Source organism: Ranitomeya variabilis, chromosome 3 (assembly GCF_051348905.1).
Source record: "Ranitomeya variabilis isolate aRanVar5 chromosome 3, aRanVar5.hap1, whole genome shotgun sequence".
In the NCBI taxonomy this organism is placed as follows: Eukaryota; Metazoa; Chordata; class Amphibia; order Anura; family Dendrobatidae; genus Ranitomeya; species Ranitomeya variabilis.
In genome coordinates, this window is record NC_135234.1 from 72,710,848 (window position 1) to 72,737,747 (window position 26,900).

The 26,900-nt window shown below is 44.9% G+C and overlaps 1 protein-coding gene across 1 annotated transcript in view; it reads left to right on the forward strand.

Annotated features, from left to right (window-relative positions):
• TMEM45A (transmembrane protein 45A) overlaps positions 1-26,383 on the forward strand; it is a 45,750-nt gene extending 19,367 nt beyond the window's left edge. The window contains exons 2-6 of the mRNA XM_077294154.1: positions 1,863-2,075; positions 8,134-8,346; positions 8,427-8,611; positions 16,994-17,139; positions 25,130-26,383. Of these exons, the coding sequence (XP_077150269.1) occupies positions 1,886-2,075; positions 8,134-8,346; positions 8,427-8,611; positions 16,994-17,139; positions 25,130-25,223 (828 nt within the window). The 5' untranslated portion in view covers positions 1,863-1,885 and the 3' untranslated portion in view covers positions 25,224-26,383. The remainder of the gene's footprint in view (positions 1-1,862; positions 2,076-8,133; positions 8,347-8,426; positions 8,612-16,993; positions 17,140-25,129) is intronic.
• The last annotated feature ends 517 nt before the right edge of the window (positions 26,384-26,900 follow it).

Genomic DNA, 26,900 nt, shown 5'->3' on the forward strand with positions numbered 1-26,900 from the left:
ATACTGTGAAATAGAAGCACAACTGGGGCAGCGGATGCAGTTTTTCAACGCATCCGCTGCCCCATTGTTATGTCCACGGAGAAGGGGGCGGAGTTCCGGCCGCGCATGCGCGGTCGGAAATGGAGGACACGACGCACAAAAAAAGTTACATGTAACGTTTTTTTGTGCCGACTGTCCGCCAAAACACAACGCATCCATCGCACGACGGATGGAACGTGTGGCGATCCGTCGCAATGCGTCGCTAATGCAAGTCTATGGAGAAAAAACGCATGCTGCGGGCAACTTTGCACGATGCGTTTTTTCTCCAAAATGACGCATTGCGACGTGCGTGTGAAAGTAGCCTAAGCCAAAAATATATAACAGCCCCAAGCATAGTTTTGAATCAGTTTATCCAGCGATTGTTCGTTACAGTCAAAATCAGCCATTTGTGTAAACTTTGTTCTACTGCCTCCAAAAAGGGAACCCTTACTATAACCTCTTTCTTTGACTTTTGTTTGTCCTCTGTAGTTCCTCTGTATGCACAAAAGACACAAATCTCTGTATTATTGTACATATTGTTCTGAATGGCATATACCTACAGGATGACTTGGATAAACTATGGGCAGCAAAATGGCAGATACGGCTCAATTTCTGAAAATTATAAGGTTACACCTTTTGGTGCTGTTATATACTGCCTATATTTCTAACGGATCACTACTGAGTGAGTGCAATGGAGAAGAACATAGATGTAATTAATAAGAAACTAAGTTATAACATGATATTCTGAATCAAAACCAACAAGATATGGTCTTGTGTTAATAAAGACATGGCTTCTTGAGGTGAAAACATCACTCCTCCCCTTTTATCAAGCAATAGCTGTGACCCCATTGTAACATAAATGCCGACGTCCCTGCGTGGTCCCTCTCCCTCTTCCCAGCAGGGACGCCGACAAACCTCCCAGACCGCACGACGGTGTTCCCGTTCCTTGCGTTGGCTTCCTGTCCCCTGGTATCAGAGAAACCTCATTAATCCACCGTATGCAAGATCTCGGTTAATAGCGTACGATGTGAAAGGTAGATGTGTATTAAAAACCAATTCAGTAAGTTATTGTTTTACACACACCACACAGAGATGAGGAGGTCCCTGCTTACAATGGAAGGGTGTGTAATTTTTCATAGATCTTTCAAGCAGTAGTGGGACAGCCATTTATGGTGAATTGGGTCTTTGCCATTTAAAGAAGACCTGTCACCAAGTCAAAGTATGCAGTTTTTGCCCTTATGTTATTCCTACTGCTCCAGAGTATTCCATTTTTTTTTAGATGTAATGATTCGGACGGGTGGCAACATACCATAAAACCATGAAACATACTTTAGTCCAAAAAGGAATACATTTAAAAGGTTTCCTCAATCATATCTTCCCTGAATTGTTTTGGAGTAAATATACACTAAAAATAAAAAACTTTATTCCTTAATCTTCTATTTTTTTTTATCCTGTGTTTTTTTTCCTAATGTTGAAAAAATTGTTTTGACTGAGAACTACGGTATATAAAGAAACTCTTTTCTGTGTGTCCCACAAGCTCAGCCATGTCCCCCTCACCTTTTCACTGTCCTATTTCCAGCTGTAAGACAACTGGCTGCAGCAGGAGCCTCCCCCCTCTGCTTTATTTTCAAAAGGACAAAATATTGTGAAAAATTTTCCCGCCCCAAATGTTCAGCAGCTGACCCAGGTTCTCTGCAGGATTTCTACATGTCTGTTTGTAAAAAAATCTACAGGTTATTAAACTGTGGTGGCCAGAATTACTTTTATCATTCATTTCTTGGGTTAGTCTTGCCATTGTAGAGACAGGATTTCATCACATGCTTTATTATATTTTTTATTCGCAGGGATTTAAACACCATAAAGAACTATGGCAAATTTTAAAGGACATGCCTTACCAGGGAGCTTTTTCCTCATGTTTGGTCTTTGGTGGTCGGTGAAGTACCCCCTGAAGTATTCCTGCAGGAAAGTGAAGAAGGTCTGTTTTTTTGGGTCAAAAGTTGGATTTCAGCGTGTGGAAGTCATAGAAGGAGCAGTGAAGGCAATATTTGCGTTAATAGGTGTGTATTACCGTACTTTCGTCTTTTCTCATTAATTTGTTGATAAAGCCATTTTCCTAATGTCAGGTTGACCAGACCAGTCATAATGGAATTTGTGTATTGTTCCAAGAGCAGATGGCCATTGTCTATTATCTGTATAACCGTTTCATGTCGCAGTCACAGTGGTGATAATCAAATTAAAACAGTAGCAAAAGCACAGTTTGGCAGAAGAAATAAAAGCAAAGGTTACGAGTCAGACCTGCCAAAACTACATTAGGCACAATAGGTTTTACGGTGGTTGAACATATAGTGGTTAATTCATCATACCTCTTATATGAGATGCTTGGTAAATAAAAGTGGCCATTTGTTTCACCAAATCCTCCACTTTAGGCTTTATTCATACATCAGTATTTGTATGCCAAAACATAGAACAGGTGGCATACAAACACTGATGAAAAATACTGACCAAATACTTGACATTGGGTATTCATTATGCCCATGAGTTTCACTTACCATTGACCATTAACCTTAATTCCTTCCGACTACTTGCTCCCCACACTCTTTTAACCCATACCCTAATAATTACACATCAAACGTTCGTTTGGATAAATTGGCCACAGCAGCCTTTTTATTAACATTCAAACATAACAGTTTAATTTCTTAACATTAAATCCCCAGGGAAGGCGGTCCTCGAAGCCCCAAGAATCAACAACTCATATCCAATTTCCATAATTTGGCCTCCAGGTCGTGTCCTTGCCTCTAGCCGCTAGGCACCAGCTCAGAGACGCTTAAAGACTCGCCCGGCCAATATCTGTCAGAATCCCACGGCCCCAGTCTTCTCGACTGTATAACTACCAATTACCATTTCATTCTCTAAGCCACACCAGGGGGAGTCCAGGATCTCACAAATCCCCCCCCCCCTCCAAGCCGCCATTTCTTAGCGCCACCAACTTCGAGGACCTCTTCCCCCCCGCCCTGCTGCCGCGACGAAGCATACCTACCTCACCTGTAGCGCAACGGATCCAACCCTTGCTAATCTCTCCAAAAAACCTGACACTAAGGTCCCCAACCTTTGTCCCAATCCAGTAATTACCTCATTCAAAAAGGGAGGGTGGGTGGGAGCTTGCTATCTTGTTCAGAGGGGCACCAAAATGGTTGCTCCTCTAAGATGGGTGCCCCCTTTTATAATCAACCCCCCCCTGTCGCCCCCTCCTTCCTGCCCATTTCGCCTCCCAACCAATCCGTAAGCCCCGATTCAAATAATATCCTCTCCTCCCTCCACATTATCGCCCCCACCTTTCTGCTCACTCCCTATAGGCCCATTCAACCCTGTCATGTTGTCCTCTCTTAAAGGCCTGCGGCCTAGTCCGTCCTCACTGGCGTGTGAATCAGTGTCTGGTCAGTATTTTACATCAGTATTTGTAAGCCAAAACCAGGAGTGGGTGAAAAAGACAGAAGTGATGACGTGTTTCTATTATACTTTTCCTCTGATTATTCCAATCCTGGATTTGGCTAAAAATCCGAGGTCAAAAACTCAAAGGGCTCTCTCACATGAGCTAATAAATCAGACGAGTTCAATCTGATTAAACAAAAAAAACCCATCATGCTGCAAGTGGATGCGAATTTCAGATCACAATCACGAATGCAAGTCAATGGGTGCGAGGAAAAAAATCTCTAGGATCAAGTGTGTGCCGTGCAATTTTTACTCACCCATCTTATAGGAAAACAAACATTTCATCAGCAAAGTACAGTAAATTCACAACATAAACCATCAGAATGGAATAGCTATAAAGATAGAATAAAAGAAAAAAATGGTGTGGGGTCCCTCATATTTTTCTTAGCCAGCTGAGGGAAAGCCAACAGCTGGGCGCTGATGTTTATAGTCTGAGAATTAGGTAATAAACATGGAGCTTCCCAGACTATTAATACCAGCTCACAGCTGTCTACTTAGCCTTCACCAAATGTGTTAGGATGCATCCATCTCAATGAGATGATTATTTTTTTCAGACTGGCGCATGAAACACCATCTTTGATGACTTCCTCATGATACAATTTGAACTTTTTTTGCTTTGTTTTTTTATTTATTTTTAATTTTTTTTTAATGCGAACAGATTTTACACATGTAACTACCGTATATACTCGAGTATAAGCCGAGATTTTCAGCCCATTTTTTTGGGCTGAAAGTCCCCCTCTCGGCTTATACTCGAGTCATATCCGGGGGTCGGCAGGGGAGGGGGGGCGGGGGCTATCTAATTATACTCACCTACTGCTGGCGCGGTCCCTGCGCGTCCCTGCTTCTTCCAGAGCTCCATATTCTTCCTGTACTGAGCGGTCACATGGTCCCGCTCATTACAGTAATGAATATGCGGCTCCACCTCCCATAGAGGTGGAGCCGCATATTCATTTCGGTAATGAGCGGTACCATGTGACTGCTCAATACAGGAAGAAGATGCAGCGCTGGAAGAAGCAGGGACTGCACAGCGCCAGCAGTAGGTGAGTATACAGCGCTGTGCAGCGCTGCGCGATATTTACCGCTCCTCGTTCCGGTGCGGCTCCGTCATCAGCGTCCTCTGGCTGTGACGCTCAGGTCAGAGGGCGCGGTGACGTAGTCAGTGCGCGCCCTCTGCTGAACGTCAGTGCTGAAGATGGAGCCGCACGAGGAGCAGGTAAATATTGAAAGTGCCGGGGGTCCTGAGCGAAGAGAGGTGAGTATGTTATTTATTTATTTTTTTATCGCAGCAAAAGCATATGGGGCAGTGACTGTACGGATCATCTGTATGGGGCCATAACGATTGTGCAGCACTATATAGGGCAAATATCTCTATGGAGCATCTTATGGGGCACTTATTACCGTTTATGCAGGATTATATGGGGCATATTTTAATATAGAGCATCTAATGTGGCCCATCAAACTTTATGGAGCATTATATGGGGCTCCTGATTCAATATGGATTCAAAACCACTTAACCTACTGATGTCTCAATTAATTTTACTTTTACTGGTATCTATTTTTACTTTTGAAATTTACCGGTAGCTGCTGCATTTTCCACCCTAGGCTTATACTCGAGTCATTAAGTTTTCCCAGTTTTTTGTGGCAAAATTAGGGGGCTCGGCTTATACTCAGGTCGGCTTATACTCAAGTATATACGGTACTTTCTCAAATGCATCTTTTAGGGGGTTACAAAATAAAAAAAACACCATCAAAAACTCTTGACATGAATGCTGTTAGAAAGGCTTAGGCCTCTTTCACACTTCCGTTTTTTGCCATCCGTTGCAATCCGTCGTTTTGGTAAAAAAACGGATCCTGCAAATGTGCCCGCAGGCGTTTTTTTTGCCATAGACTTTTATTGACGACGGATTGCGACGGATGGCCACACGTCGCGTATGTAGTGCAACGGATGCATCGTGTTTTTGCGGACCGTCGTGACGAAAAAACGTTCAAGGGAATGTTTTTTCATCCGTCGGATCCGCCATTTCCAACCGCGCATGCGCGGCTGGAACTCCGCCCCCTCCTCCTGGGACTTCAGAATGGGCAGCGGATGCGTCGGAAAACTGCATCTGCTGCCCACGTTGTGCACAATTTTGCACAACGTCCGTCGGTACATCGGGCCGACGGTTTGCGACGGCCCCGTACCGACGGAAATGTGAAAGAGGCCTTAGGGACGTTTGGGGAGGAATGTATCAAATGCTGTAGTTTTGCTGAATGCAAATGCATATATATAGTACAGTATATGCAGCAATAGTGGAATTCATGTATTCATTAGTTGCAGAGGGCTGCTCCAAATTGTTCATGTATATTACAGCTCTGGCAAAAATGAAGAGACCACTGCAAAATGTTCAGTTTGTCTGATCTTTCTCTTTATAGGGATATTTTTGAGTAAAATGTAAATTGTTCTTTTAGTCTATAAACTTCTGACAACATGTCTCTGAATTTCCAAGCAATACATTTTGTATTTGTTTCTGAAAAGGAGAAATGGTCAAAATAAAAAACAACAACAGTGCTTTCAGACCTCAAATAATGCAAAGAAAACAAGTTCATAATCATTTAGAAACAACAATACTAATGTTTTAACTCAGGAAGAGTCCAGAAATCAATATTTTGTGGAATAACCAGGATTTTTAATCACAGCTTTCATGCATCTTGGCATGCATTCCACCAGCCTTTCACACTGCTTATGGCGCAAAAATGTAAGCAGTTCTTCTTTGTTTGATGGCTTGTGACTATCCATCATCCTCTTGATTACATTCCAGAGGTTTTCACTGGGGTTCAGGTCTGGAGATTGTGCTGCCCATGACAGGGTTTTGATGTGTGGGTGTCTTAATTTTTTCCAGAGCTGTATTTACCGTATTTTTCGCTTTGTAAGACGCTCCGGATTATAAGACGCACCCCAAATTTTGAGGAGAAAAATAGGAAAAAACTTTTTTTAATAAATTGAGGGGGCTTCTTATAATCCATGCGTCTTATTGCTTACCAGGGGTTGTGGCTGCGGTGGATCAGGGTCCCAGGGTCGTTGCTTGAGGCAGGAGTGGAGCATTGCTGCAGGCTGGGATGATGGGGTCTGCAGGGGGGCTTCGGTGCTGCATGGGGGCTGCTGTGCTGCAGGCTGGGATGAGGGGTGCTGCAGGGGGCTCTGGTGCTGCAGGGGGCTCTGGTGCTGCAGGGGGCTCTGGTGCTGCAGGGCTGTCTCCAGGGCTGTCTCCGGTGCTGCGGGGGGCTCTGGCAACATTTTGTGAAAGACCAGAGCCCCCAGCAGTTCGTCCATGCGTTCCTGTATGACTGACTCCGGGAAAATGGCCGCCGGAATCTCGAGAGATGAGATCTCAGTGCTGAAATCTCATCTCCCGAGATTCCGGCGGCCATTTTCCAGGAGTCAGTCATACTAGAACGCATGGACGAACTGCCGGGGGGCTCTGGTCTTTCACAAAATGTCGCCAGAGCCCCCCGCAGCACCGGAGCCTCCAGCATCACCCGGGGCAGCAGCGGACAACCCCGGCAGCGGCGGCGGGCGACAGCGGCGGCGGGCGGTAGCAGCGGCGGCGGGCGGTAGCAGCGGCGGACACCCCCTCATCCCAGCCTGTAATGGTAAGCGGTATATCCGCTTTGTTAGACGCACCCACATTTCCCCCCCAAATTTGGGGGAAATAAAGTGCGTCTTACAAAGCGTAAAATACGGTATATACACAATCTTTTAATGTCTATTTGCCTTCTATACTGCATAGTACTGCTATAGGTAAAGCTCCGCTATCTCTGACAGTCCCCTAGACAATGAACAGAAGTGGGTATGACCGACCTCCGCTCTCGTCAGATGGGATTCTGCAGAGTCCTGATCTCGGGATTCAATGAACAAATTATATTATAACTTACACATTTAGCTCAAACCCTTTCACATTAGAGCAAATTGTTCCGAACCTGCTACTTTCGGTGGGTCCATTGAACTATCTGATGTATAAGAGAAATAAATTGCTGCACGGGGTGTCTAGCATCATCTTCCCCACTGATTACACCCGCATGCTTGGCCAAGCCTTACATTCATGTGCATGGAGAGGTCAGGAGAAAAGGCTGTGAGCTGACCTCTATTGCAGGTAAGGTGGCCAAAACCTCGCTCACACCTGGTGGCAAATGACTGTGTATTTTTTGAAGGTCAAACTGAGATATTAGCTATAATGTTGTGGGGCCGTTGGACACCACCTGTGGGTTTGGTATCGTCTGATCCCTTTGTTCATTTATTGCAGTCACCATATTGACCTGCATAAAATGTAGTGAATTGTTGTGTACTGTGAGACATGTTATCATAGGGGTGTACTCTGTACAGGGGCCCAAGAGGTGCAGGGGCCACTTCTACCTCCAAAGCAGGTGGAATTGTGCATCATGAGGAGCTTTTGGGCTGCAGGGAGCCCATATATTGTCCTTGCACAGGGGCCTCTTCTGTCTGTGTCCACCGGCGTGTTCTCAGTTCCCGCACTATCTGACGTCTGATCTCGTTGCTGCGCTATCAGCATATTATAAAGTAGTGCAGCACTTGGACCATGTGGTTTTCCTCATGTGAAGCTGCTAATTTCTATCATGCGTTTCTCCCAGGGATGTTAGCGGAGCAGTTTGTGCCAGACGGGCCTCATCTCAGATTGTACGACCAAGAGGAGAAGCAGTGGAGCCATCTAATGAACTGGCAGCACTCCACCATGTACTTCTTCTATGGCATCTCAGGGGTGGTAGATATCATCACGCACACCACCAAAGCTGTTCCTGTAGCTATGGACAGACTGATGCTGGCCATCGCCGTCTTCGTGGAAGGTATTCATCACTCCGGTATTGCTGCGATACATTGCATCACAGTCTCTACGTACTAATGGTGACAATGTTCTCTCTTTCAGGATTCCTCTTTTATTACCATGTTCACGGCCGGCAGGAGCTCGATATGCACATTCACGTGCTCCTCTTATTTGCAGTTTTCGGGGGAGCGTTGTGCATCTTTCTGGAGGTCTTTTTCCGGGGTAACATTATACTTGAATTGTTCAGGTCAAGCCTATGTATCTTACAAGGCAGCTGGTTCTGGCAGGTAGGTGAAGATCCTGAAGTTTTGATTCATGCCTCTTTTCTGAAAACATTTGCAGCATTATTCTAATTTGTGCTGCTTTCTAAAAGTGGGAACGGTGAGCGGGAGGGGCATTGGCCAATGGTACGGGAGACTTCACTTCATATAATTTATGCCTGAAATTAGATCATGGAAATCTATAACCAGCTTAGTTTGTGTTGTACGCATCACCCAAAAGGTGCCAACATTTATTTAGTGGCTTGTAACTTTTTTGTTTAAAAAGTGTCTCTTCTTACGCCAGATGACTTCTGTTTTTGACTGGCAAACAAAATGCCAATCTTGGTAAGCTCCCCCCAATCGTGTCTCAATATACTTCCTACTGCTCTATATGGAGACATTTCCAATAAGCAGCTGCACTTACACACTGGCTCTCCAGTATGGATCACAGGGCTAGGTCCCGAACAGGGCACGTGTCTGTGACAGTCATATTGCCTAAAAGGGGCAGCTTCTTGCCCACCGTGTAAGCCAGGGGTGCACAACATTTGTTGGCTCAAGGATTGTCATGCTGAACCAATCCCACAGGATGTAAACATTTTTGAAGGGGTACTTGCATAAATACATCACCAGAACCACCATCAGTGCATTAATACATCACCAGAACCAAGTATTGAGCATTTAAAGAGAATTTGGAAAGTTTCTGCTAAAAAAAAAAATCAGTGTGAGCACACGCTAAGTTTTGTGGAGCAGAAACTCGCCAAATCTTTCTCATAATCTTAAATCTTTATGTTTTGAGGATTTTTTTAGTTTTAGCATAGTCATTAAGTATGTTATGGATTGCTACATGTGTAGAAGATCATAACCAATGTCAGCACATTAATGCAGCACCAGAACCACCGTCAGTACATGAGTGCAGCACCAGAACCACTGTCAGCACATTAGTGCAGCACCTAAACCGCCGTCAGTACGTGAGTGCAGCACCAGAAACACCATCAGTATGTAAGTGCAGCACCAGAACCACCGTCAGTATGTAAGTGCAGCACCAGAACCATCGTCACTATGTAAGTGCAGCACCAGAAACACAGTCAGTACATGAATGCAGCACCAGAAACACCACTCTTAAGGTACCGTCACACTCAGAGACGCTGCGGCGATATGGACAACGAGCCGACCTAAACTAGATCGCTGGAGCGTCGCTGTTAGGTCGCTGTAGAGACGTCAAACACAGCAGCTCCAGAACGATGCAGGAGCGATCCTGTGACGTAACGGCGACTCACTTCTCGTTCTCGCTGGTTGTTAGCTCCATGTCAAACAGCCGGAGTGTACCGACTGGCTAGAAGGAGACGCTGCAATGCCCCCTATGCTCATTGCTGGCATCGTTGTTTTTGCTGTCAAACATGATGATACACGCCGACCTGGCGAGGAAATAAAGTCCTGGACTTCTAGCTCCGACCAGCGATGGCACAGCGGGATCCAGATCGCTGCTGCGTGTCAAACACAACGAGATCGCTATCCAGGACGCTGCAACGTCACGGATCGTTGTCGTTCTCTTTGCAAAGTTGCTGAGTGTGACGGTACCCTAAAGGTACCTTCACATTAAAGGTACCGTCACACTAAACGATATCGCTAGCGATCCATGACGTTGCAGCGTCCTGGCTAGCGATATCGTTTAGTTTGACACGCAGCAGCGATCAGGATCCTGCTGTGATATCGCTGGTCGTTGAACAAAGTTCAGAACTTTATTTGGTCGTCAGACCGGCGTGTATTGTCGTGTTTGACACCAAAAGCAACGATACCAGCGATGTTTTACTCTGGTAACCAGGGTAAACATCGGGTTACTAAGCGCAGGGCCGCGCTTAGTAACCCAATGTTTACCCTGTTTACCAGTGTAAAATGTAAAAAAACAAACAGTACATACTCACCTTCGCATCCCCCGTCGTCTGCTTCCCACACTGACTGAGCGCCGTAAAGTGAAAGTACAGCACAGCGGTGACGTCACTGCTCTGCTGTTAGGGCCGGCGCTCAGTCAGTGCAGGAAGCGGACGCCGGGGGACGCGAATGTAAGTATGTACTGTTTGTTTTTTTTACATTTTACGCTGGTAACCAGGGTAAACATCGGGTTACTAAGCGCGGCCCTGCGCTTAGCAACCCGATGTTTACCCTGGTTACCCGGGGACCTCGGCATCGTTAGTCGCTGGAGAGCGGTCTGTGTGACAGCTCTCCAGCGATCAAACAGCGACGCTGCAGCGATCGGCATCGTTGTCGCTATCGCTGCAGCGTCGCTTAATGTGAAGGTACCTTAAGCGACGCTGCAGCGATAGCGACAACGATGCCGATCGCTACAGCGTCGCTGTTTGATCGCTGGAGAGCTGTCACACAGACCGCTCTCCAGCGACCAACGATGCCGAGGTCCCCGGGTAACCAGGGTAAACATCGGGTTGCTAAGCGCAGGGCCGCGCTTAGTAACCCGATGTTTACCCTGGTTACCAGCGTAAAATGTAAAAAAAACAAACAGCACATACTTACATTCGCGTCCCCCGGCGTCCGCTTCCTGCACTGACTGAGCGCCGGCCCTAACAGCAGAGCAGTGACGTCACCGCTGTGCTGTACTTTCACTTTACGGCGCTCAGTCAGTGTGGGAAGCGGACGCCGGGCGATGCGAAGGTGAGTATGTACTGTTTTTTTTTTTACATTTTACACTGGTAACCAGGGTAAACATCGGGTTACTAAGCGCAGCCCTGCGCTTAGTAACCCGATGTTTACCCTGGTTACCAGTGTAAAACATCGCTGGCATCGTTGCTTTTGGTGTCAAACACGACGATACACGCCGGTCTGACGACCAAATAAAGTTCTGAACTTTGTTCAACGACCAGCGATATCACAGCAGGATCCTGATCGCTGCTGCCTGTCAATCTAAACGATATCGCTAGCCAGGACGCTGCAACGTCACGGATCGCTAGCGATATCGTTTAGTGTGACGGTACCTTAAGCCTAATGTAGCAGCACAGGAAGTCAAGTGAACAGGTCTGATGTTCAGTACTGACAAACCTCTGGACCACATATCCTATGAAAGGGCTATGTTATGCCACTATCTAAGGCTACGTTCACATTAGCGTTAAGCTAATGTGCGTCGGGTTTGCGTCGGCGACGCAGCGGCGACGCATGCGTCATGCGCCCCTATACTTAACATGGGGGACGCATGCGTTTTTTTTGTTGCGTTGTGCGACACATGCGTCTTTTTTGCCGCAAGCGTCGGACCAAGAAAACGCAACAAGTTGCATTTTTCTTGCGTCCGATTTTCGGCAAAAACCGACGCATGCGTCGCAAAACGCAGCGTTTTTGCGTGCGTTTTGACGCGTTTTTGCGTGCGTTGTGCGTTGCGTCGCCGACGCAGCGGCGCACAACGCTAGTGTGAACGTAGCCTAAGTAACTAGTTGGGGGGATTTGCACCACATTTATTAATAGGCATGTGTCCTTTACTAAACCTTATGCAAATCATACCAACTACCTTCTGTACTTCGACTGGCATAAGAGCAGGCGAAACCTGAGCCCTTTTTGGCTTATGGTTGCTATGGACAGGCTTGAAAAGACTGGAGTTGTTAAGCTACAGATCCCTAGTAACCAGACTTAAGGTACCTTCACACGAAGCGACGCTGCAGCGATAGCGACAGCGATGCCGATCGCTGCAGCGTCGCTGTTTGATCGCTGGAGAGCTGTCACACAGACCGCTCTCCAGCGACCAACGATGCCGAGGTCCCCGGGTAACCAGGGTAAACATCGGGTTGGCTAAGCGCAGGGCCGCGCTTAGTAACCCGATGTTTACCCTGGTTACCAGCGTAAAAGTAAAAAAAACAAACAGTACATGCTCACCTGCGCGTCCCCCAGCGTCTGCTTCCTGACACTGACTGAGCTCCGGCCCTAACAGCACAGCGGTGACGTCACCGCTGTGCTTTCACTTTCACTTTAGGGCCGGGCTCAGTCAGTGTCAGGAAGCAGACGCTGGGGGACCCGCAGGTGAGCATGTACTGTTTGTTTTTTTTACTTTTACGCTGGTAACCAGGGTAAACATCGGGTTACTAAGTGCGGCCCTGCGCTCAGCAACCCGATGTTTACCCTGGTTACCAGTGTAAAACATCGCTGGTATCGTTGCTTTTGCTTTCAAACACAACGATACACGGCGATCGGACGACCAAATAAAGTTCTGGACTTTATTCAGCGACCAGCGACATCACAGCAGGATCCTGATCGCTGCTGCGTGTCAAACTAAACGATATCGCTAGCCGTCCTGGCTGCAACGTCACGGATCGCTAGCGATATCGTTACAAAGTCGTTTCGTGTGAAGGTACCTTTACTCCTGAGCTGTCTACAGGAATAGTACCAGTAATTGTGGAAACCTAGTCATGTCACTTCTCACCTCAAGCTACACTATGTGAATAGTTACAAGTTTCTAAAATACATACATTAAGGTGGGGAGTAAAATGTTCCGATATGCAACTTTATTGAGAAAATTAAACCTAGCTATGCAGAATTGTCACACAAAAAGGCAAAGGTGTCCTTGTCTGGTCTGACAGTCGGTGTTTGGGACATTTCTGTTAGTTTCAAGATTGTTTTTCTGTCAAGGAACAAAAATGATATTCACAAAGCGAGAAGTGGAAGACTGATCTATATTAATGGGGTTTTCAGCGTCTTAACTTTCCATAGACACTGCTGGGCCAGGTATATTGGTCGGATATTTGTCCATTACCAGCTGGGTGGGCATTAGATAGTTGCGGAGGCAGCCGCCCCACCCAGCGTGCAGCAGCATCTCTACACTCTTCAGCACAACCCCCTTCAGATAAAATAATACCGCCATATACTAGCGAAATATGGCTTAGTGTCTAACTAATACTGTCATCTTGTCCCCTAAACACTGTGCCATAAAGTGCACAAATATTGGATAGTGCGACGTATATCTACCCTTTTTTCCTTTTTTTGGGGGGAGGGGGGTCTCAAGAGGAGCCTATAGCTACAGGCGAGGAGCTACACATGGGAAATATTACAGGAGACTTGCATGAAACTTTCTGCTCCTACATTCACGTCGGCTACTAGAGAACGCACCCCCGCTATATAGGATAGAAATGGTGGAACAAGAATTTAGAGACCACAGTGTCACCGAATAATATGTAGATGTCTTTTTTCAAATTGCTTTCACCATGCTGCTGTTTAATTTGTTTTAGGCTTGGCGGAAAATCTTGCTTTATCAGTTTTTGTTGAGCTGGTGTCCTGCAGCAAATGTATAAATGAATGTACAATGATTAAAGTAATTATAATGTTATTATATTATTTACATATCTGTTATTGTAGAGCTCTACTGCCCTCATGTGGTCACAGTTGTGTTTGCAGTAACTGCTGTAATTCTGGAAGAGTGTGCAGCTGAAGGCAGCATTCACACTTTTTTTTTTTTTTTGTGAGGATTCTCCTCTGGGAATTGCATGCAAAAAGTCTGCAAATAGTACAGGCCCAGCAAAATAAATTATGATCTCATTGAATCTGTTTTAAAGAAATAAATGTATGTATTAAAATCAGTAGTAAATACATTTATTTAAGTACATTTATGTGGAAATTGACCTGCGGTGTAAATTTAGAAACCTGCAGTTTGTCAATTCCTTGTGCAGTCTTGTGAGAAAAGACTTAGTATAATCTGTGTTTTATTTATTTAAGACCGGAGTCACACCAGTGTATGGCATCCGATGTGAGATGCTAATGACCCTCGGCTCCAGCTCTGTGTCAGTGCTCTGTGCTCCTATCCTCTCACATGTGATGATCAGAGCACAGGTGCAGAGGAGACGGAGAAAGTAATTTCTCCATCTCCTCCATTGCCGGCGTCTGTGGGAATCGCAACTGCACTCGGGTGGTATCCGAGTGCAGTCCGATGTTTCTGACGCACCCATAGACTTGTATGGGTACGTGCGATCTGATTCATGGATGCAATGCTGAAATTGTTTTTGCATGCTGAATCGGCACGAGAAAATAATCTCAGAAGTGAGCTGCCCCATAGGTTCACATTGGGCCGAGTGCCATCCGATTTTTTTTTTTTAACGGATTCCACTCATCTGATTACATCAGTAGTGTGAGCGAGCCCTAAAACCTCTGCCCTTTTTGGGATTTAGAGTCCAGTGGGCGGTCCGATCAGTGGCTGTCAGCTTTCTTTGTATAAGTCTGCATGCACAGATAGACTTGCATTAGATGGGGAAAATCTGCAAGTAAAAACACACCTGTATTGTTAGTGCGTTTCCGCAGCAGAAACGCATCAAAAACGCACCTAAGTATGTCAATAAAGATTTGCAAAGCCAAATAGTATCAAAAACAAAGCGGCTTTACTTAAAACATGACAAACCAACAAGAGACAAAAAAAACGCAGCGTCAAAAACAAGATAAAAAGGCATGTAAAGAAAAGCAAGCAACCTAACTAATAGGTGGAGAAAATCCGCACCAGCAAAAACTCACCAATAAGCCCAGTGTGGGAACATGGCCTGCAGGCCTACCTTCTCTGCACAGGGGTGCTACAATTAGCCACTACACAAGGGACTTCCACAGGACACTGGGGGGCAGATTTACTAATTTGGTGTAATAGAGAACATGAACTTAAAGGGAACCTGCCTGGTGATACATGATGCATAAACGCACCATGACAGAGACCTGCCAGTCAGCGGGTGGGAAGAAGCTGCCGAGGACCCGCCTGTATGACCGGCCTACAGCACCGCTCGCTCCCTGGCGGCAGTTAAAACTGTGTTTTTCTTTGAAATCCCACACCCTTTCAGAGTCAGATCTACATTTTGGGCACCAAGTATCTGCCAGGTTCCTTTTCCCAGCTTGTAAGCTAGGGTTGTTACAATTAGGTAATGTCTGAATGCAGCCGTATTTCACCACCATGTGTGTTGTGAATTCTGCTCTTAGGTTCCCTCCGGTGGTTGTTGGTGGTAATGCAGTTGTCCCTGGGTTGCAATCTTGGTCAGGTGTCTCTGCTGATTGCAGCTCTGACTGGGATATTTAGGTGTGCAGGATTCAGTAGTCCTTGCCAGTTGTCCATTGTTCTTGGAGGTTTTGCACCTCTGTCTGGTTCCTCCTGCCCTACTGCCAAGTCAGCAAAGATAAGTGTCTGATTTTTGTTTTTGCAGCACACATGCTGTGTGCTTTACTATTCAGTGCTATTCATTGTTTTTTCTTGTCCAGCTTAGACTGTGTTAGGATTTTTTCAGTCAAGTTGGATTCTCTGGAGATGCAGATATACATTCCATGTCTTTAGTTAGATGGTGGAATTTTTGTATTATCTTCTGTGGATATTTTTAGGGTTTTAATACTGACCGCTTAGTATTCTGTCCTATCCTTTCCTATTTAGCTAGAGTGGCCTCTTTTGCTAAATCCTGCTTTCTGCCTGCGTGTGTCTATCCTCTCCTACTCACAGTCAATATTTGTGGGGGGCTGCCTATCCTTTGGGGTTCTGCTCTGAGGCAAGATAGAATTCCCATTTCTATCTATAGGGGTATTTAGTCCTCCGGCTGTGTCGAGGTGTCTAGGGTATGTTAGGCACACCCCACGGCTACTTCTAGTTGCGGTGTCAGTTTAGGGTTTGCGGTCAGTACAGGTTCCACCTACTCCAGAGAAAGTCTCATGCTGCTCCTAGGTCACCGGATCATAACACATGTGTACGTTACCACCTGAGATAAACAAATCTATTTTTTTCTCTTGTCATCCTAGTGTCTTCCATTTGTTTGTTTTTTCGCTTCCTTTTTTTTCACTAAAGTAGGTGGACTGAATTTTTTTTGTTTTTTTCCATTAACTGTTAAGAATAGATCAGTAAAAAACTGATGAAACTACAATTAAACTCTAGAGTCTGTCTCATCCATTTTCCTTTGATCCCCATAGGTTTCAATGGCCAAGCATAAATCTAGAAAGCTTGAGGGAATAGGACATAGGCCACATTCACACTTGACTCGATGGGTCAGTGTGATCTCCGAGATAAAAACGGACACAGATGTGTGAACACAGCTGAATACTGACTATGTGGTCCTTAGTGATGAGCGAGCATGCTCACCCCTCGATTGTGCACAGGGATGCTCGGGTGGGCATCAAGTATCATGGGTGCTCAAGTCCCCACCCCGCATGTTCCATGGCTGTTAGACAGCCAATAGACATGTATGGATTGCATGCCATAGACGGTAATGCTGTAGCCAACATGGCAATCCCTGCATGCGGGGTAAGGACTCGAGCATGGCGCTCGAACACCAACCTGAGCACCTCGATGTGCGGTCGAGGGTGAGCATGCTCGCTCATCACTACTAGTCTTCTCTAATTTATTAGAACTGTGAATAAATGATTATAGTTCTATAGCGACAAATAAAGTAAAATAATATATTGAATCCCTTGCAGATTGCGTTTGTGCTGTTTCCCCCCGGAGGGGGACCTGAGTGGAACCAGAACGATCACGGTAACATCATGTTCATTACAATGTGTTACTGTTGGCACTACGCCTTTGCACTCCTCATTGTTGGTGTGAATTACGGTGTTATAACGTGGTGAGTATCATTGTGTCACTCCTTTGTGGAATATTAGATTCAGCATATCACAAATGTAGAGCAGAAAAATGGTTATTGTACCCTATTTATGATCAGGGGCAAAGTAAAGCATACACTAACTATTGTATCATTATTATGTTCCCTCCATCTCATATTGCACTGTAAAGTATTTGTTATAAATTTTGTTTTTCTGTTCTTGCCTTCCCGTGCCCCCTCGTCACTATTCTCAGAAATAGGTCAGTGGCTGTGAGACAGTCTGCTGCAGCAGGAGCCTCCCCCCACAGCTCTGGCTGTAATGGAGGTCCATACAAGCTACGCACTACCCTTTTAGTGCAGCCTCCCCTCCATCGGTTGCTCAGCTTAGTAGGCAGTGATTAGTAGCAGATGGTTTTCTCACAAGATTTCAGCAATCATGTTTTGGGTAGATTCACACGACCATATTTTTTGGTCCAAATACCGTTGGTAAAAATACACTGACCTCACACAACCAGCACTCGGAACAATGTCATTCACTCAGGCTGTCAGTTTTTTTCACATGGGCTGAATGACTGACTTATTCAAGTCTATGGCTGTGCCCAAAAAATTGGAACCCCTACGGTTCACCTGTATAGCTTATAATTTGTACTAAATCATTGCCGTTATTACCCTAGGAAACTGTATTTGGTTGTATTTGAAAATTTAAAGGGGTTTTCCACTACTCAGACAATGTCTTCTCAATCCATATGTTTCCCCCTTTTTACAATAACACCTCTGGTGCCAGCTTTCCCGGTGATTGGGTAACATCTCACTAACCGTGCCACCAATCACTCTCCTCGCCTTATGACAAATCGCTTACATCCAGAGGAAGTGCTGCTCTGTCTTTCTCCAGATGTTTGGGATCCCAAGGTGAGTATGAGTGTTATTATTTTAAAAGGGGGAAACATAGGGACTGAGAAGATGTTGTCTGAGTAGTGGACAACCCCTTTAATGCCATACAGATGAAACATTGGAGGAAAATCAGATTTTTTCTTATATGGTCATGTTAACATAGTGTTTGATAGGGGCTTGAAGAAAAGTGTGTGGACTGACAAATAGGCCCACTTTTGTCTTATTAATTTCAATGTTCTGTGTTAATTTTTTGAACTGAGCTACGTGCTTGACCCATGGAGAAGTTTCTCAGCGCTGTGATGGAAACTCACAGAAGCAGGCAGCTATTACACTAGGGAAGAGCATATATCAATTGTGCAAAAAATAGTGCACAGTGCAATTAGTAAAAGTAATTAATTAGGATTGCAAAACTCAGCACATCCTTCACCAGGAGTCACAATCCAATCAAGTATACAAAGCCGCATCCTTGGGGACTTCATCAGAGGATTTAACCTCTGATGTGAAGTGATCATTAAATTAATAAGGTTGAGTTCAGGTTGGGGTAGAACAAGTCTATAACAGCCAGGCGCTGATATTGTGCTTGTGATCCAGACACCTGAGCTGTGTGTTCTGCTCGGCTACACAGCCGTATAAGGGAGATGAGATTATAATGGGATTATTTCTGCCAAGTTATGGGCCCAAAGTTTATGTCCTTTACATGGACACACTCGGAGGTTTATTTTTGTAACGAATTTCTTACAAATCCTTGAGAACTAAATAGTTGGACCGTCGATTTCTCATCCATGTGGACTGTATTTTCTCTCATCTGAGAGAATTGTTGCGATTATGCTAATCACACCGATCAGTTTTTGATTACAGTATGATCCGATTTTCTCTGTTGAGGACAAGTGGAAAGAAAAAATTCTCTATATTCTCCATTGTGTCAGTTCACGGAAATCAGACTGCACTCAAGATCCGAGTGCAGTCCACTGGTCTCCACCCACTCATTGAGTTGCATGGTTGAGTGCGGTCCGAATATTGGATGCATCAAATTTTCTACATTTGTTTTTCTTCAGTGAAGATGGGGTGCAGCGTGTACGTTAATGAGAAAAAAAAAAAAACTTTTTTGAAATTACCAAATGGCTTCAATGAAACAGAGTGAAAAATTCAAAGGGGTCTGAATACTTTCCGTACCCACTGTGTATATATATAATAGATAGAATAAAAGCCGGCAATTCATGTGACAGTATAATCACAGCGTGACAGGTTAGAATGGAATAGGTAGAATAGATATATTCACAAAGAATGCATACAGTGCAGAGCAAAAGTCTGGACACACCTTCTCATTTAAAGATTTTTCTGTATTTTCATGACTATGAAAATTGTACATTCACACTGAAGGCATCAAAACTATGAACTAACACATGTGGAATTATATACTTAACAAAAGAGTGTGAAACAACTGAAAATATGTCTTATATTCTAGGTTCTTCAAAGTAGCCACCTTTTGCTTTGATGACTGCTTTGTACACTCTTGGCATTCTCTTGATGAGCTTCTAGAGGTAATCACCAGAAATGGTTTTCACTTTACAGGTGTGCCCTTTCAGGTTTAATAAGTGAGATTTCTTGCCTTATAAATGGGGTTGGGACCATCAGTTGTGTTGTGCAGAAGTCTGGTGGATACACAGCTGGCCATCATTACTTTAAGAAATGAAGGTCAGTCAGTCTGAAAAATTGGGAAAACTTTGAAAGTGTCCCCAAGTTCAGTTGCACAAACCATGAAGCGCTACAAAGAAACTGGCTCACATGAGGACCGCCCCAGGAAAGGAAGACCAAGAGTCACCTCTGCTGCTGAGGAAAGTTTATCCGAGTCACCAGCCTCAGAAATCGCAGGTTAACAGCAGCTCAGATTAGAGACCTGGTCAATGCCACACAGAGTTCTAGCAGCAGACACATCTCTACAACAACTGTTAAGAGGAGACTTTGTGCAGCAGGCCTTCATGGTAAAATAGCTGCTAGGAAACCACTGCTAAGGACAGGAAACAAGCAGAAGAGACTTGTTTGGGCTACAGAACACAAGGAATGGACATTAGACCAGTGGAAATCTGTGCTTTGGTCTGATGAGTTCAAATTTGAGATCTTTGGTTCCAACCACCGTGTCATTGTGCGACGCAGAAAAGGTGAACGGATGGACTCTACATGCCTGGTTCCCACCGTGAAGCATGGAGAAGAGGTGTGATGCTGTGGGGGTGCTTTGCTGGTGACACTGTTGGGGGTTTATTCAAAATTGAAGGCATACTGAACCAGCATGGCTACCACAGCATCTTGCAGCAGCATGCTATTCCATCCAGTTTGCATTTAGTTGGACCATCATTTATTTTTCAGCAGGACAATGACCCCAAACACACCTCCAGGCTGTGTAAGGGCTATTTGACCAAGAAGGAGAGTGATGGGGTGCTACACCAGATGACCTGGCCTCCACAGTCACCAGACCTGAACCCAATCGAGATGGTTTGGGGTGAGCTGGACCACAGAGTGAAGGCAAAAGGGCCAACAAGTGCTAAGCATCTCTGGGAACTCCTTCAAGATTGTTGGAAGACCATTTCCTGTGACTACCTCTTGAAGCTCATCAAGAGAATGCCAAGAGTGTGCAAAGCAGTCATCAAAGCAAAAGGTGGCTACTTTGAAGAACCTAGAATATAAGACATATTTTCAGTTGTTTCACACTTTTTTGTTAAGTATATAATTCCACATGTGTTAATTCATAGTTTTGATGCCTTCAGTGTGAATGTACAATTTTCATAGTCATGAAAATACAGAAAAATCTTTAAATGAGGTGTGTCCAAACTTTTGCTCTGTACTGTATATAGATAGATGTCATTGACACATACATATATTTATATGTATTTATATTGCATAGATTGATAGAAGTTCATCTGCCGTGTACTGCAAAATCACAGCAGGAGCCGACAGGAAACAAATAGAATAGATAGATCTATAGATGTCTGTGACAAATATAATTAGTACAGCATGTGTGCAGCATACTGTACATGTATTTAATTAATAAAAGATTATTTATTGGAAAAAAATGGCGTGGGCTCCCGCACAATTTTCGTAACCAGCAGAGGGAAAGCCGATTGCTGCACAATTTTCGTAACCAGCAGAGGGAAAGCCAATGTTTATAGCCTGGGAAGGGGGCAATACCCATGGAGCTTCCCAGGCTATTAATATCAGCTCAAAGCTGTATACTTAGCCTTTACTGGCTGTTAAAATGGGGGACCCCAAAAGAAAATGACGTAGGGTCCCCATATAATTAATAACCAGTAAAGGCTATGCAGACTGCTGCGGGCTGATAATAATAGTCTAGGAAGGGGCCATGGATACTGGCCCCCCCAGGCTAAAAACATCAGCTCTCAGCCTGTGTGACCATGCAGCCTGTCATCCTGCAGAGAAACTGAGCACTGTGTGCTCAGTGTCTCTCTGTGAACTCCCATTACCTATGTGACGGCACCACGAGCATGGGAAAGTTCTCCTGCACGCGGTGCTGTCAGACAGGTCCTGCGAGTTTGCGGCCAATGAACTCACTTCACCTATGTAACGTCAGCGCGAGCGTCATGGGAAAAGCATCTTTGCGGAAAGGTGAGGAATATTGTTGTTTGTTTTTTTAACCTCTTGCAGATGACGAGGGCATCGGGGAAATGGGCGAGGTCGTAAGTATGGTTTGATTAAGATTATTAAAGGAGTCTGAGTCATTCTTTCAATTAAAGGACTTTTTTTCTGTGTGTCTGTGTTTTCTTACAATATCACTATGGGGTTAGTAATGGGGATGTCTTAATGACGCCTCTCCATTACTAACCTCGGGGCTTGATGTCACCTGACAATACAAAGGTGACATCAACCCCCCAACTATCATCCCACTTGCTACCACTACAGGACAAAAATGCCAGCTAATTTTCCCATGCTGAAGAGTTCATATGAGTTCATGCCGGCAGGGAACGTAGCTTCGGTGACGTCACCGCTAGTCACTGAAGCTCCTCTCCAAGGATTTCATTCATTCCCCAGTAGTTTACAGCCGGGAGCGGTCGCATTAGCAGCGCTCTAGGTTGTAAACTACATTCCCCTAGATATGGATTACTGCGTGGGACTGACTGTACACCGGACAGGTATGGGTATATTTGTGGTTTGTTATGTTTTCATTTTTTTACAGGAGATTGATGGCTTCGCTTGGATTACCAGTACAATAACATGGTCAAACAATGTTTAGTGTTTTATTTCATTAAAAGACTTTATTCTGCATGTGTGTGTGTTTATTTAACCCTTTACAAACTTTAGGATTAGTAATGGATAGGTGTCTTATTGACACCTCTCCATTACTAAGTCAGCTTAATGTCACCTTGCAATACAAAGGTGATATTAACCCCTTATTACCCCATATGCCACTGCTATAGGGCAGTGGGAAGAGAGAGCCTAAGTGCCGGAATTGGCGCATCTTACAGATGTGCCTTTTATGGGGTGGCTGGGGGCAGATGTTTTTAGCTGGGGGGGCCAATAACCATGGTCCCTCTCTAGGCTATTAATATCTGCCCTCAGTCACTGGCTTATTAAATACATACAGGTCACAAATTTTACACACACATACTACTAACAGTATTAGTCACTGACATACATAAATCTAATTGTTCTGCAAGGGTTTACTGTCTCCTATCCTGTCGACTTCTGCAATGATTGTACAGAAGCCGACAAATGAATTATCGGCTATTCTGCTATTTCTCTATGAAATATAAAGATATATACACTGCTCAAAAAAATAAAGGGAGCACATAAGCAACAGAATATAACTCCAAGTAAATCAAACTTCTGTGAAATCAAACTGTCCACTTAGGAAGCAACACTGTTTGACAATCAATTTCACATGCTGTTGTGCAAATGGAATAGACAACAGATGGAAATTATTGGCAATTATCAAGACACACTCAATAAAGGAGTGGTTTTACAGGTGGGGACCACAGACCACATCTCAGTACAAATGCTTTCTGGCTGATGTTTTGGTCATTTTTGAATGTTGGTTGTGCTTTCACACTTGTGGTAGCATGAGACGCACTCTACAACTCACACAAGTGGCTCAGGTAGTGCAGCTCATCCAGGATGGCACATCAATGTGAGCTGTGGCAAGAAGGTTTGCTGTGTATGCCAGAGTAGTGTCCAGAGGCTGGAGGCGCTACCAGGAGACAGGCCAGTACACCAGGAGCTGTGGAGGGGGCCGGAGGAGGGCAATAACCCAGCAGCAGGACCACTACCTCAGCCTTTGTGCAAGGAGGAACAGGAGGAGCACTGCCAGAGCCCTGCAAAATGACCTCCAGCAGGCCACAAATGTGCATGTGTCTGCAAAAACGGTTAGAAACCGACTCCATGAGAATGATCTGAGTGCCCGACGTTCACAGATGGGGGTTGTGCTCACAGCCCAACACCATGCAGGATGCTTGGCATTTGCCACAGAACACCAGGATTGGCAAATTCGCCACTGGTGCCCTTTGCTCTTAACAAATGAAAACAGTTTCCCACTGAGCACATGTGACAGACATGACAGAGTCTGGAGATGCCGTGGAGAGCGATCTGCTGCCTGCAACATCCTTCAGCATGACCAGTTTGGCAGTGGGTCAGTAATGGTGTGGGGTGGCATTTCTTTGGAGTGCCGCACAGCCCTCCATGTGCTTGCCAGAGGTAGCCTGACTGCCATTAGGTACCGAGATGAGATCCTCAGACCCCTTGTAAGACAATATGCTGGTGCGGTTGGCCCTGGGTTCCTCCTAATGCAGTACAATGCCACAGCTCATGTGGCTGGAGTGTGTCAGTAGTTCCTGCAAGATGAAGGCATTCAAGCTATGGACTAGCCCGCCCATTCCCCAGACCTGAATCCAATTGAACACATCTGGGACATCATGTCTCGCACCATCCACCAACGTCACGTTGCACCACTGACTGTCCAGGAGTTGGCGGATGCTTTAGTCCAGGTCTGGGAGGAGATCCCTCAGGAGACCATCCGCCGCCTCATGAGGAGCATGCCCAGGCATTGTAGGGAGGTCATACAGGCACTTGGAGGCCACACACACTACTGAGCATCATTTCCTTGTCTTGAGGCCTTTCCACTGATGTTGGATCAGCCTGTAACTTCTTTTCCACTTTGATCTTGAGCATCATTCCAACTCCAGACCTCTGTGGGATATTAGTTGTGATTTATATTGATAATTTTTAGGTTTTATTGTTCTCAACACATTCCACTATGTAATGAATAAAGATTTACAACTGGAATATTTCATTCAGTGATATCTAGGACGTGGGATTTTAGTGTTCCCTTTATTTTTTTGAGCTGTGTATATATGTGTGTCTGTATATATATATATATATATATATATATATATACATACACCTATACTTTGTGTATATATTCCATCTATTCTATTCTAACCTATTCTAGTCTATACTGTACACAGCATCTGCCGGCTTTTAATCTATCTATCTAATAAATATATATGTTTTGAAGATTATTTTGCTTTAAAACGATGTGTACAGTTGTATTTTACAGTGCGATTTTAATATGAGCTTTTACATGCAGAGAACTGCTGTATGTAAAACCTCATGTTAAAATCGCATTGCATACGCATGTCATACGGATGTTCTGTGGAAAAATCGCACGGAAATTGCATTACACTTGCATAGCACTCGTCTGTTTTTTCAGTCTGGATATCGGACCGTTTTTTTTTCTCGCAAATGGGTATGAGCCCTAAGGCTGTGTCTACTCTTCGGTTTTTATCCCCGATGCCTATCACCCAGCTGAAGATTGTGTCATGGCGATGCTACATAATGAAAGAAAATGTGGTTGCACTGGGGCACGCAAGTTACATGAGATCCAGTGGGTTAGATTTCTTGTGTCAAAACAACAGCTCTTCCATGTAACTTTATACCAAGTCCAGACGCAAAAATGTGTCAGCACAGCGCGTCCATGTCAGCAGCACACATAGGTTTTGGCGCCTTACAACTTTATTGGACTTCTCTCTCAGCACTCAGGATTGTAGATGAATAGATTTTAGTGTTGATGATAGTTGTGTTCTCTTTTTATAACCTGTGATCTCTTCACTCTTCCCAGGGTGGTTAATACAAAGCTGAAATCCGCGCAGTCGATGGAGTTGGAATTACTAAAGTCACGGCAGACAGATCAGGACTCCGAGGATGACTTATAGTAAATGCTGCTGCTAGCCTTAAGAAGCCTTATGATTATGTCAGGATATCAAACCATGTCTCATGTACTGTAGAACTCTGTGTAAAGTGACCAAAACGTACTGCAAGACTTGTCCTCCCTATTACCATCATCTGGTATACTTCATGATAGGAAACTATTTGTCCCATATTATTGCACATTCATCACTGTTAAAGGTTTCTGATTTTTAGGGCTGATGCAGATGTATCAGTCCACGTTCACACGTTCAGTATTTGGTCAGTATTTTACCTCAGTATTTGTAAGCAAAACCAGGAGTGGGTGATAAATACAGAAGTGGTGACGTGTTTCTATTATATTTTTCCCCTATTTGTTCCACTCCTGGTTTTGGGTTACAAATACTGAGGTAAAATACTGACCAAATACTGCATGTGTGAGTGCGGCCTAGGATTTGATTCCACGATGAGATTTTGGTGAGTTTTTGATGTTGCAGAATTTCTGCACCCATTAAGTAAAATAGGTTACTTGAATTTTTTTAAAAATACACAGCGTAAAAAACTTACAAAAGCTCATCATGGGAATGTAACCTAGGGCTGCTGGTGCACGGGGATCTCTATATGCTTCTGATTTCATACAGTTGTAAATGGAGACTATTATCCATATTATGTACATTGCCGCTACCAGAGAATATCTCTATGCACATCATGATCAGGCGCTGAGCACAGGGATCTGCCATTTATAAGAGTAAGATAGACAACGGGACTGGAGTAATTAGAGTTTTTAAATGGTCATTTGGCGCTGTAGGAAATGGCCGATATACATAGATACCATAAGCAGAAGCCCTGTATTCTTATATGGCCGCATTTATCAACACTGCATACTCCACTGGATTTATTATATCGCAGTACTGTACAGTCCTGACTGCAGTGTGTCACATATCATCCTGGAACGAACATGGATGTGTCGTGTATTGAGCTTTACCCAAATCCCATGTTACCTGAGTAAGGGCTGTCCCACACGTCCAGATAATTCCGGTACTGGAATAAATCGGTACCGGAGTTATCCGTGTCCGTGTGCCTGGGAACTCACGTAGGCCATACGTGCGGCACACGTGTGCCGCCCGTATGGCGAGTGGGTACCACACGGAGCGTGTGGTACCCACGCGTGTGGTACCCTGCATCGTGCTGAAGCCGCGATTCATATGTTCCCTGCAGCAGCGTTTGCTGCAGAGAAAATATGAATAATAGTGTTTAAAATAAAGATCTATGTGTCCGCCGCCCCCCCACCCCCTGTACGCCCCCCCACCCCCTGTGCGCCCCCCCGCTGTTCTGAAAATACTCACCCGCTCCCTCGTTGGCTGTCGTTCCTTCCTGGTCTGGCCGCGGCTTCTAGTGTATGCGGTCACGTGGGCCCGATCATTTACAGTCATGAATATGTGGCTCCACCTCCCATAGGGGCGGAGCCGACTATTCATGATTGTAAATGATCGGCCCCACGTGACCGCATACAGTAGAAGGCGCGGGGCAGAGAGGAAGGACCGACAGCCAACGAGGGAGAGGGTGAGTATTTTCTGAACAGCGGGGGGGCGCACAGGGGGTGGGGAGGGCGGGGGACACATAGATCTGTCTTTTAAACACTATTATTCATATTTTCTCTGCAGCAAACGCTGCTGCAGGGAACATATGAATCGCGGCTTCAGCAC